The sequence below is a fragment of the Aquarana catesbeiana genome, linkage group LG12, assembly GCF_042186555.1.
Source record: "Aquarana catesbeiana isolate 2022-GZ linkage group LG12, ASM4218655v1, whole genome shotgun sequence".
In the NCBI taxonomy this organism is placed as follows: domain Eukaryota; kingdom Metazoa; phylum Chordata; class Amphibia; order Anura; family Ranidae; genus Aquarana; species Aquarana catesbeiana.
This window is the reverse complement of record NC_133335.1, coordinates 63,489,050-63,502,003: the sequence shown is the minus strand read 5'-3', so window position 1 is coordinate 63,502,003 and position 12,954 is coordinate 63,489,050. Positions and strand designations below refer to the sequence as shown.

Here is a 12,954-nt window from a genome sequence, read left to right as displayed (position 1 = left end):
CAATATACGCTTATTGCGATTTTTTTTACCAAAAATATGTAGAAGAATACAGATTGCACTAAACTGAAAAAAAATTAGCTTTTTTTAAAAAAAAAAAATGGGGATATTTATTATAGCAAAAAGTACAAAATATTGCGGTTTTTTCAAAATTGACGCTCTTTTTTTGTTTATATCGCAAAAAATAAAAACCACAGAGGAGATCAAATACTACAAAAAAAAATCTCTATTTGTGGGGTAAAAAGGACATCAATTTTGTTTGGGTGCAACGTCGCACGATCGCGCAATTGTCAATTAAAGCGACGCAGTGCCGAATCACAAAAAATGGCCCAGTCATTCAGCAGCCAAATCTTCCGGGGCTGAAGTGGTTAACAAGGCCAGGATGACAATTTGCTGATATTTACATTGATTATCTCATTACGATGACATCTGAAAGTGGGTGAGATATATAATAGGCAGCAAGGGAACATGTTGTCCCTGAAGTGGATATGTTGAAAGCAGACAAAATGGGCAAGCGTAAGTGAATTGACAAGGGTCAAATTGTAATGGATGGATGACTAGGTCAGAGCAACTTCCAATCTGCAATTTTTGTGGGATGTTCCCAGTCTACAGTGGTGAAGACCTACCAAAAGTGATCGAAGGAAGGAAAACCGGTAAACTGGGGACAGGGTCGTGGGGGGCCAAGGCTCAATTATGCACATGGTGAGCGAAGGATGGCCTGTGTAGTCTGATCCAATAGAAGTGCTACTGTAGTTAAAATTGCTGAAAAAGTTCACGCTGGTTCCCATATAAAGGTGTCAGAGCAGTGCATGTGTATGGGGCTGCGTAATGCATTTGCATCTGATTTCTCATGACTTTTACTACTGAGAAGCTATGCCTATGATGAGTTCTTCCCAGATTATATGCCTGTATCTGAAAATTTGGGGAGTTTATAGCAGCTAGGCCAGTGTTAGGCAGAAAGTTGACCTAGTAACTTTTCAGGTTCTGTAGGACTGTATTTACAGAAGCAGCATCATTTTTTTTAAATCTCCAACTTTTACCATTAAAACCAACCCTTGTGTGCTCCAACTGAGTGATGTTTCCAGGATTATGTCTGCTGCATGCAGAGAAAAGTATTTACTCAGACATTTGGAAACTCAAACAATAAATGTGCAAATACCACAGTTTTCATTTCTAAACCAGCATTTTAGTCTAGGAAGGGAATGCTGACCCTGGATAATGTCTGAACCAAGATTTTTTTTTGTCTGTCTACACTTACACACATACTAGCATGCACTTAACACGAACAACAACAAAATAATCTAATGTTAGGTCCACTTCACGCTGGCTCAAGTTGCTGCTCATTGTTGTCCTATACAACGTGTCATTAAATAAAATTATGCGTTGTGTTCTGAAAGCTGGAACCTATGGATTATCAAGGGGGTTTTGCCGAGAAGAGATGAAAGGATTTTAATATAGTCAGCTAGGATACAAGGAGAGAGACAAGCATTAATAGACACTTTTGCATCATAAGGGATTAACTAAGGGAGTGAAGAATATTTCATTGTTACCTGAGAGAACTGGCAAAACAACACATCACGTAAGAAGCATAACAATCAGTCTTACTAGGAAGTTTCTGTGTTTCTGCCAAGGTGGTTGATTTTAAAAGGTCAACCTACTTATACTTCAGTTACTTGTAAAAATGTAGTACATGGAGACACAAAGATATCACTGTTTGAAGTGCCCAGTCAAGACTCGGACAACAGAAAAGACTGGATCAGTGCAGCCACAGGCCATTTAAGCTGCTGCACACAAATAGCAGGAGGAAAGGTCACACTTGGTCCTCAGTCCAATAAAAATGTAGGTAGAAAAACATTAGAAACCTTCACAGGTATTTCTTTGATGTGCATCAATGGACCCTTTGTTGACTCCTGTATACAACTGAATTTTTGACAATAAAGCTATGTTTAACTGAGGACCACGTGTGGCTTTTCCTACACCTACCATTACATGGGTGGAGTCTTGTGGGATGAATTAACTGATTGCTTCTTACATCTCTTGGGTCCACAAGCAGTGTAGTGCAGTTGTAGCAGATGGGTGGAGTTGGAAACTCAAGCACCATGGTCCATGAATGAACTCCTGCCATGAAACTGGGGGTCGAGCGTGGTTCTACAATACGTGGGTGAAGTCTGGTGGGGTAAACTAACTGACTGCTTCTTACATCTCTTGGGGATACCAGCAGTGGGCTACGGTTGTGGCAGATGGCTGGAGCTGGGAACTCAAGGACAAGATTTTGTCACCGTGGTCCATGAATGACCTCCCGGCCTGAGACTGATGACCTGATGTGACTATTCCTTATTCTACAATATATGCGTGAAGTCTGGTTGGGTGAACCAACTGGTTGCTTCTTACATCATGTGGGGACACCAGCAGTGGGAAACCCGCTGTGATGGATGAATGGAGCTGGGAACTCAAACATAAGATTTTGTCACCATGGTCCATGAATGACCTCCCAGCCTGAGACTGATGACCCAATGTGACTATTCCTTATTCTACAATATATGTATGAAGTCTGCTTGGGTGGACCAACTGGTTGCTTCTTACATTATGTGGGAACACCAGCAGTGGGAGACCACCTGTGGTGGATGATGAAGCTGGGAACGCAAACATAAGATTTTGTCACCGTGATCCATGAATGACCTCCTGGCCTGAGACTGAGGACGCGGTGTGACTATTCCTTTTTCCATAAAATGTGTGAAGTCTGGTTGGGTGAACCAACTGGTTATAAGTTTTGGAGGAATGTGCCTACCTGTCAACCTCTTGAGTTAATAGTGGCATGATCAAGAAACCTATAATCGAATCAGAAAGTAAATGTAAATCTCTGCAAAGTGAGAATAAATCTCAACCTTTACCTTGTTTTAATGGAAACCATAAAATATTGGATTTCCCTTACTGTTTGTATTTGCATGGTCGCCATGACAAATACTGAGGTAGCAATAAAACATGACAGAAGGTTCTACCTCTTACCCACTCTTCCCAAAACTGGCCATTGATGGTAATATTTTTAACAGAGAATGATGGGGGGGGGGGGGGCGAGACACTTACCCACACTCACTCGTCCTTGAAAGTCTTTCACTCTGACTGGAACCTTCACAATCTTTGATCATACACAGATAAAAATTTGTAAGAGCTCCATTAATTTTTCTTAGTAAAAAATGCAACGGCTGGGTATTAGTCACAAACCCTAACTTGCTGCAAGTGCCTTCATGCAACAGCAATAATTTCTGGTTTGTGGTAACATTTGTTTTCACACTTCTACATGACCCAATAGTCACAAGGGAAGCTCAGGTTGGTTGTATAGGTTGTGAATGTGTGGTACTTAGCAACAGATCAAACATTAGCAAGTTCATCCCATGATTTCACTTTGAATTCACTGGCCAAGGATTAAGGACAAATTTGTCTGGCAGAAGGTCTAGAGTGCGTGGAAAAGGGTACCCTGCCAAAAAAAATCTATTTACTTCAAGTACCTTCAGTCCTGACAAGTTCTTGAAACTTGCGTGTACATTAACGCGTTTATTCTGTCATCAGACAAGTGCTCATTGAACATTAAGAACATGTTTTATGTGTTTTTTTTAAAAACCTCTGTCAGGTTTTTTGGGGGGATCTGTGTTCCTATTTTTTTTTTTGGGGGGGGGTCTGTGTTCCCACTGTGACCATTGTCTCTGGGACAGAAAGGGATGGGATATGCAAACTTATACAGCTGCCATCAGCACAAAAATGGAAGATAAAGGGCCAGGACAAGGGGTGGACAGAAGAGGGAGCTGCCCTGGGCACTATAGTATCATGTGAGGTGGGGGGGCGCTGTAAGGAGATTGGGAAGGAGGGGATTTTTGTTGGAAGGGGGAGTTTGAGGGGTGGCAGGGGGTAGGTTTTGTTCTAGGAGGGAAAATTTGGGGGAGGGGGAAATGCTAAAAGTGGTGATTTAGGGGGACTTGTGTTGGAAGGGGGGATTTGAGGGGTTGGCAGTGGGTAAATATTGTTCTAGCAGGCAAACTATGTGGTGGGGATGCTTAGAGTGGTGATTTAGGGGGATTTGTGTTGGGGCAGGATCGGGGAAGAAGATTTGCGCTAGGAGGGGAGATTGGGGAGAATTTGTGCTGGGGGGGATTTGGAGTGGTGTGGAGAAGATATGTACTCTAAGGGGAAATTTTAGGGGTAAAGGATTTATGCTAGGAGGGGTGATATTCTTTGGGGGGGGGGGCACATTTAGGGGATGGGGGGCAAAGATTTGTGCTGGAAGGGGGGATTTCAGTGGGGGGGGCAGATTTGTACTGGGAGGAGGCGAAATTTATACTTAGCGGGTAAGCATGCAGATTAGTGCTGATACATCTTAGGGGTGATGAAGTTTGCCATGTTTGCCCTGGGCTTTAGATGACCTTATCGCAGCACAGCTTGGGACTGGAGACTGCTGTTATGGTGACAACAGTCTAACTTCCTGTTGTGTGTCTGAGACAGGAAGTGAGGGAAAGTCTTCCCATCGGGACACAGACAACAATAAATAAACAAATAAAAGAATTTTAACCATTCCTGACTCCCAATTCTTAAAAAAAGTTTGGTTATACGTACTGTACACTATAAGAGTCGGACCCCTAAGTTACTAAAATATAACATGAAATAAAGTACAGTGAATAATCCAATCACCTGCATGGCGAGTTCTCCATTTTTAGATTCCCAGTCACATGATTGGGTATTGGAACTCAGGTTCACTTCTTACTTTAGCAAATCGGGCCCTTCTATTCTTTACAGCATCCTTTCTGAACCAGGGTTCCATCGAACCCTAGGGTACCTCCTGAGGCTGCTAGGGGTCCCTTGAGCAATAAGCAATGGTGAATTGATATTCCATTTACATTGATCACCAATGTAATGGGGCAATTTCCTATTAATCGCCTATGTGAAGGTTCACTTCTACACTGACCACTAACCTAAGGGGACGGCCCAATTTTTAAAGTTCAAGACTATTACTGAATTTTATTTTGTTGTATAGAGTAGGGGGTGGTACAACAAGTGTGTTTAATACACTAGGTAGACCACATTCTTTATTATTTGTTTTAGAAAAATACTACAACTTATGAATATGATAATCATGAACTGTAGTTTTCATCACTTTTTAGCAGGGGTTCCCCAAAACCTGAAAAGGTTTTCAAAGGGTTACTCCAAATTTTAGAGTTTAAGAAAGGCTGCTACCACATTGGAGGTATAAATATAATATTCTATTTTTGAGTAGCTATCAAAAGCATTACAAATTTTAAAATTAAAAACAATTTTGCCAGTGTTTAATTCTGCCCTTCAACACTAGGCTTTGCATCCCAAGTAACACAATTAAGTAAGCTTTTGAAAATTCTCTTAACGTTCAGTACCTGTGCTTGTAGGTCCGCGATGGCCTTCTCGTAACTGCTGTAGTCTTTCTTCTTATTCTGACTCTTCTTTTTGTGCCACTCATTTATCTTCTTCTCCAGCTCTGCATTAGTCTCCTCCAGTGATCTCACTTTCTCTAAGTACGAGGCGAGCCGGTCATTTAAATTCTGCATGGTGTACTTGCCATCACTAGACAGCAGGTTGTCATTGAGATAATCCTTGGTGAAGTCAAGTCCCCCCAAGGAAGAGGAAAGGGAGGTAGATCTTGACCTAGACATCTGACTTCCTGGACTCATGCTGTAGTTGGAGGAGCCAAAGGACTCCCCTAATCCTCCATTGATGGAGGTGAAGGATGACTGGAGCTTGCTAGAGTAGAGGCTCATGATCAGCTGTGAATCTTTACCAAACGTCAACTGTCATCAGCACGTTGCTGTATAGTAGAAGTGTATCATTGCTAGTGTACTTTATGTCTTCCCCAGTGGGAGTAGCCACATAGGGATTGTGTCATCTCATTAAGTACGTTGCTCAATCCTGCACCTCGGTGTTATTATTTTGAATAACAACCGAACCTCTCACTTCTTTTTTTTTTTTTAACCCTCATTCACATTATGCTACCAAGGTGTGTCTAAGGTGGAGGAAGCTTTGCTAAGTTTCAAACACTATTGTAATCGTACACAAGGGTAATGTCTGCTCAGCGTAGCTTTAGAAAAGAGCCGCAAAGAATTCTACGGCAACTCTCCAGATTCCGGAGTATAATTACACTGTCTGAAAGGTTAACCCCTTCCCTCCCAATACCAAATAAATGACGGCATCAGCAAGTTGGTACTTTGTTTAGAAATTCTGAAAAAGATTACTGATGCAGTTACTAACAGGCAACCAATGGGATGTCAGCCTTAACAAATGAAGGATGAGGGATGGTTTTACTGCAATTTGCACTTAACTGTCAACTGACTTTTTTAAAGGTCCAGTAAACTTCTCATTTTAAAGGTCCTGTAAACTTCAAATGAAAAAAAAACTATATAAAATTGGGATATTTGATTTTCAGGGAAGTTTTTCCCTGAAAAAAATAAAAAATAAAATAAATAAAGTTTTTTCTGGGCAGTGTGTTGCTTTGTATTAGATGGAAAAAAGGTGGAATAAAGTAAAATAAAGTCAAAAATAGCATAAAAAATAAAATAAATACAGTTTTTATGGGCAGTGTGTTGCTTTGTTTAAGATGGAAAAAAGGTGGAATAAAGTAAAATAAAGTCAAAATATAATAAATAATAAAATAAGTAAAGTTTTTTTTTTCTGGGCAGTGTGTTGCTTTGTATTAGATGTAAAAAGGGTGGAATAAAGTAAAATAAAGTACAAATAAAATAAAGTTTTATTGGGCAGTGTGTTGCTTTGTATTACATAGAAAAAAAGGTGCGATAAAGTAAAATAAAGTACAAATAAAATAAAACAATAAAAAAATATAAGCTAAAATAAAATGTGATATTACTTCCTAATAAATCATGTTTGTTTTATTTTATTTTCATTTCTGATAATTTCTGATAATATTCTGATACATTCTTATGGCCATCATTGAAGGCTATTAGAAACCTCTTTTACATAAAGCATCTAATGATAACAGAATTTTTTTGCATAATAGATATTTGGAAATGCAGCAGAAAGAGCCAGGGTGATGTGCAAACACATTTCAACTTTCACTCAGTTTAGAATAGTCAGGACAATAAATTATTCTTTTTAGTTGGTTCATCTTCTTAAATGATCACCAGAGTTTAAACTAATGTGTTAAAGTCCAGGTAAATCCTTGCTCTTCATTACTGTAAAGACTTGTTTACACCTGCTTTGTCCTTTGAAGAGCAATCCATGTTCTTATTGCTCTTCAGAGATGATTTGACAGGCAGTGAGGAGGTGTTATATGGCCTTCTCATGAACTGTTTTAACTCCCCCCAAATGCTGGACTACTCTGCTGCAACCACGTGTATTGAACTGAATGCACTTGCCCACCCTTTGCGACAGGAGGTATAATTTGTGCTGCAAAGCAAAGTGTCGTGGCTGCAGCATGTCCCCAGCTGCTATGTCTGCAGCTAAAGAGGGAAACAGTTGAGGCAGGGGGCGTACATACAGGGGTCACAGGGGTCACAATTGCGACCCAGCCCCATTCTCCAAGAGGCCTGTGCAGCCCCTTGTACACCTGGATAGGAGGGGTGGCGGGGAGGCATGTAGAGAAACCAGTCCCCTCCATTTTGCTCTTTAGCCTTTCAGGAGGAAAATGTAGGAGATTGGTTCTTCTACATGCCTCCCCACAACCCCTCCTATCCACCTCCTGCTGTGATCGGGCCCCTGTGTGATCCCCTGGCCCCCCTCATCCCCTGCAGCAGTGCTGGGATCCTCCCTTTCCTCTCCCGCCAGCTGCTGCAGGGGATGTGTGAGAAATTGTCACGTTCTAGGTGTGAGGCTGAGGTGCTGAGAGGTCTCCCTTTGTGGCTGAGTGCAGCGCACCCCTGAGAGTGGTACAGGGAATGCAGTGCCAAAAGAAGCATCGTTTTCTGGTTACTGAAGTTTGATGAGCTGATCACCAGAGAGTAGCTGGAACAGGCAGGATGCGCTGTAAGGCAGATGTGCTTGGGTGGTGCCAAACGTATGTGGCAGTGGAGCAAACCGGGAACAGAATCAGGAGCCAGGCCAGGGGTTATACGCCGCAGATCAGTCAGAGATGGGTTCAGATAGCAGAACTGGAACAAGCCGGGATCATAAGCAGTGAGATTGGTAATAGCAGAGTCGTGAGCCAAGCCTGGGTCAAACACGATGGAGAAGACAGGAGCAGAGTCAGGGTGCAAGCCAAGGGTTAAGCCAGGAGATCAGGATAAGAGGGTCACCACAAGCCAGGTCAGTAACAGGAGATCCACGAGTCAGGATACACAGATGCACAGGGAAATACAGGGGCGCTGACGATAATCCAACAACATCATGCTCACAGCAGCAGGTTTAAATAGGCCAGTGGGCGCCAGCATCTGTCATGCTATGTGCACGCCAGTGTGCATGCGTGTTTGCACTATCGCCCATCTGGGTGTGCCAGTTTGCACCGTTGCGCATCTGCGTGCGCAGGGAAGTTTGCCATATGCACCCATGATGGGTATTGGTAACACTGCCAGTTCTTCTGCGACCATGTCCCTGACAGTGCCCCCCCGCCCCAAGGGTCAGCCTCCTTCATTCTGTGCTGCTGAGGCTGCAGAGATGGAGATTGAGGTGTCCTTAATCTCCTTTCTCTGTCTCAAAGGTGAAACACCAGAGGTCTTTTTAGACCAAAAGCCCCCCCAACAAGGCTCTTAAACGATTGTAAAACATTAAATTTTAAAATAAATCATGGTTACATAGTAAGTAAGGTTGAATAAAGACACCAGTCCATTCAGTTCATCCTGAGTGAGTGTGGGTGCGTGTCTATAATTGTCCCTATCCCTGTACGTTGTGTCTCATTAAGATGCTCATCTATTATATTATTATTTAAGGTACCCATATAGCGCCGCCAATTTATGCAGCGCTCCACACATACATCACACACTCACATCGGTCCCTACCCTCAAGGAGCCCACAATCTAAGGTCTCCAACTCACATTCATATACTAGGGCCAATTTTGGACAGAAGCCAAATAACCCACCAGAATGTCTTTGGAGTGTGGGAGAAAACCGGAGTACCCGGAGGAAACCCACGCAGGCACAGGGAGAACATGCAAACTCCAGGCAGGTAGTGGTTGGGATTTGAACCAGTGACTCTTTTTACTGCTTGGTGAGAGTGCTACCCACTACACCACTGTGCCACCCATGGTATCCAAAAGTTCAAAGCATGTAAAATGCAGCTAAGGGGGGGGGGGGGCAGTTAAAACATGGCCTAACCACAGGGTTTTACCACCTAAACAAGCCCAAAAAATGTAGGGCTTTTTTACTTTCTTTTCCTCCTAAGGTGCTGCAACAGCAGCACCTAGGAGAGTTGGACCACCACGCTCAACACAAACATTGGCCAAGCGCTCCAGCATTCGAACCACTCCTCCAAGCAATGCTTCACCCAACAGTGCTGCTCAATGAGCAAAGGTGCAGTTGATTAGAGCAGTATTTGGAGTTTTGCACCACTGGAGACTCAGCCATTGCTTTTGTGTGGGAGAGCAGCGGTCCAACTCTCCTGTGTGCTGCCAGCACTGGGTATTTTAACTTTTGCTACAGCACACACGGTAGAAAAAGTTAAGAGTACCGCAACGTGACTATGTTACAATAATAGTAAGGGTTCAGAGTAATGTTACTGGCCATGGGTGCTCTCTATGCATTATTAACCACTTTAGCTCCACTTTCTATGCATCATTAACCACTTTAGTTCACTATGCATCATTAACCCCTTTCTTGACCAGGCCATTTTTTGCTATAAGGCACTGCGTTATTTTAACTGCAAATTGCGCGGTTGTGCGACACTGTACCTAAATATTTTTGTCCCTTTTTCCCTCAAATAGAGCTTTCTTTTGATGGTATTTGATTACCTTTCTGCTTTTTAATTTTTGCACATTTTTTACTTTCTGCTATAAAACATATCCCATAAAAAAAAAAAAAAAAATGTAAACAATCAAATTTCTTCATCAATTTAGGCCAATGGAGGGCCTAGGAAATGAAGACAAGCCTACCATAGTGAATTCAGTGTTTGTGTTTCAAAGTAAATATCAGAGTTACACATAACATTGCAGCCTAGACGTAGGGGACACAATTCAATAGCGTGGATTTACACTCACTGCTTGTTAACACAAATTGCTAATCAGCCAATCGCATGGTAGCAACTCAATGCATTTAGACATCTGGACGTGGTGAAGACGACTTACTGAAGTTCAAACCGAGCATCATAATGGGGAAGAAAGGGCATGGTTATTGGCGCCAGATGCGCTGGTCTGAGTATTTCAAAAACTGCTGATCTACTGGGATATTCACACACCACCAGCTCTAGGGTTTACAGAGAATGGCCTGAAAAAGAGAAAATATCCAGTGAGCGACAATTGTGTGGACGAGAATGCCTTGTTGATGTCAGAGGAAAATTGGCGACTAGTTTGAGAATAGAAAGGCAACAGTAACTCAAATAACCACTTGTTACAACCAAGGTATGCAGAATACCATCTCTGAACGCACAACACATTGAACCTTGAAGCAAATGGGCTACAGCATCAGAAGACCACACCGGGTGCCACGCCTGTCAGCTAAGAACAGGAAACTGAGGCTACAATTCACAGAGGCTCACCAAAATTGGACAATAGAAGATTGGAAAAACCTACTTATATAATAATCTCTGTCTACTATCATGGTCATTTGTTGTGGATTATCTACTTGTTTTTGACCTGTCTGTGTGACCCCGGGGTACACTCTGGGGCTCCTTTTCCTCCCATGTGTCTACATTGTGCCGCCCACCCGGTCGTTTTCTTGACCGGGTGCGCGGTGATTGGTGGGACTCGGGTTTGTGCATCGGCTTCTGCTTGGTCCGCCCCTTCTCTGTCTGTTGCACTAATCAGATAACATGTGCACAGCAAATTTGGAGTGTTTTGCGTCATCACGTGAGGTCCCTGGTCTCCTCTGGTCCCGTCTCTGCTGCCGTCTCATTGGCCGGCTCCCCCCGCATCAGCGGTGGTTTGCGGCACATGTGCGGCAGCCTGTGACTATGCTGGTAATCATCATCTCTGTCCAGAGATGATGTACTTCCGGCATGGACACAGTTATAAACGGCTGCCTTCAGATTGATCATTCAGGCCAGTGTTTGCTTCGGTGACTATACACTCACTCTCCGTCTCTTTCTACATATGGCTTCCGTGAATACAAGGTAAAACTTTGCCCAGTATTGTTTAACGCTCATGAGTGACTATCTGATAATACCGCTATGGTATTTTGCCATCTGCTTCAATTACTGAATTTTCATTGGCTATTTCTGTCTTATATCTATTAGGCAGTACCGTTATTGAGTTGTTTGTGAACCTCTGGACAGTTTGCCTTATCTGATTAATGGTTTAGTGTTAATCATTAGTCTAGACCGTGGTGACAGACTACCTTCTTTTCTTATTTTTGTCCCATCGCTTGTGGTTACCAACCATTTTTTAGGCCTTTTCAATTACTGTAAGCTTTTTATTATCATTCCTTGTTATACAGCAACTATATTACTTGATGATTTGATGCTTTTGCTTTTTGATGCTTTTGTGGCATGCTCAAAATAGTTCATGGATATCACATGTTTAAATATAAATAGTTGTTATCAGAATGTACTTTCTATCTTCTATCTTTACTTTTTCTTGTTTTTTTTTCTTTTTACCTTTTTAGAATTGTACCATTATCTCAATAGTGAGGAATACTTGATTTTATACGCATATGACCTCTACAACTTAATATTTTACAAATCTACCTATCTAAGTATCCATGCTATTGATACCCTGTAAAATTGGATACGCTACACAGGGAAATTCTTTTTCCATAGTTTATTCTAATATATAGCTGTGCCCCCATGGGTGGAATTTGCTCCTCTTCCCCCGGTGGTCACCAAACTTGGGTTCTCTTTCTTGTTGAATCCCACTCAAATTACTATTTCTCTGTTTACATTATTCTGTACTGGTTAAGATGTTTATATATATATATAAATATATATATTTTTTGTAACCTTGGCCAGATCTGTGCCTTGCCACAATTCTGTCTCTGAGCTCTTCAGGCAGTTCCTTTGACCTCATGATTCTCATTTGCTCTGACATGCACTGTGAGCTGTAAGGTCTTATATAGACAGGTATGTGGCTTTCCTAATCAAGTCCAATCAGTATAATCAAACACAGCTGGACTCAAATGAAGGTGTAGAACCATCTCAAGAATGATCAGAAGAAATGGACAGCACCTGAGTTAAATATATGAGTGTCACAGCAAAGGGGCTGAATACTTAGGACCATGTGATATTTCAGTTTTTCTTTTTTAATAAATCTGCAAAAATGTCAACAATTCTGTTTTTCTGTCAATATGGGGTGCTGTGTGTACATTAATGAGGAAAAAAAATTAACTTAAAGAGGAGTTCCACCCAGGGCGTCCAGTAAAAAAAAAAAACTACTGCAGCTGCTGACTTTTAATTGGACACTTACCTGTCCCTGGGTCCAGCGATGCGGGGGATCGAAGCCCCACTTGTCTCCCCCTCCGTTCAGCGGTGCCGGCATTGCAACTGTGGGCGCCGGGCTGTGGCTTCACAGCCTGGCACCCACTGCGCATGCGCGAGCGGCGCCGAGCGCTGTGATTGGCTGCTCAGTCACCTGGGACCTGTAATGGGTCCCAGATGATTGACAGGAGGGAGGGAGCAGAGCTGAGCCCTTCCTGTTCCGAGGGGGAAGTGATGTCACCAGCCCAGGCACTGGAAGAGGCAGACTACGAGGGACCACCTAGCAACAGGCATTTAGAGCTAAGTAAAAAAAAAAAATATCCAAATTTTTTTTGTATTTTTTTTTTTAATTTTTCAGGTAGTTTTTTTTTTTTTGGGTGGAACCCCACTTTAAATGATTTTAGCAAATGGCTGCAATATAACAAAGAGTGGAA

At 42.3% G+C, this 12,954-nt stretch overlaps 1 protein-coding gene across 1 annotated transcript in view; it reads right to left on the bottom strand.

Annotated features, from left to right (window-relative positions):
• The window catches only part of LOC141114324 (keratin, type I cytoskeletal 42-like), a 73,242-nt gene extending 67,358 nt beyond the window's left edge, over window positions 1–5,884 (bottom strand). Inside the window, exon 1 of the mRNA XM_073607940.1 lies at window positions 5,394–5,884. Coding sequence (XP_073464041.1) covers window positions 5,394–5,774 — 381 coding nt within the window. The 5' untranslated portion in view covers window positions 5,775–5,884. The remainder of the gene's footprint in view (window positions 1–5,393) is intronic.
• Window positions 5,885–12,954: the final 7,070 nt, after the last annotated feature.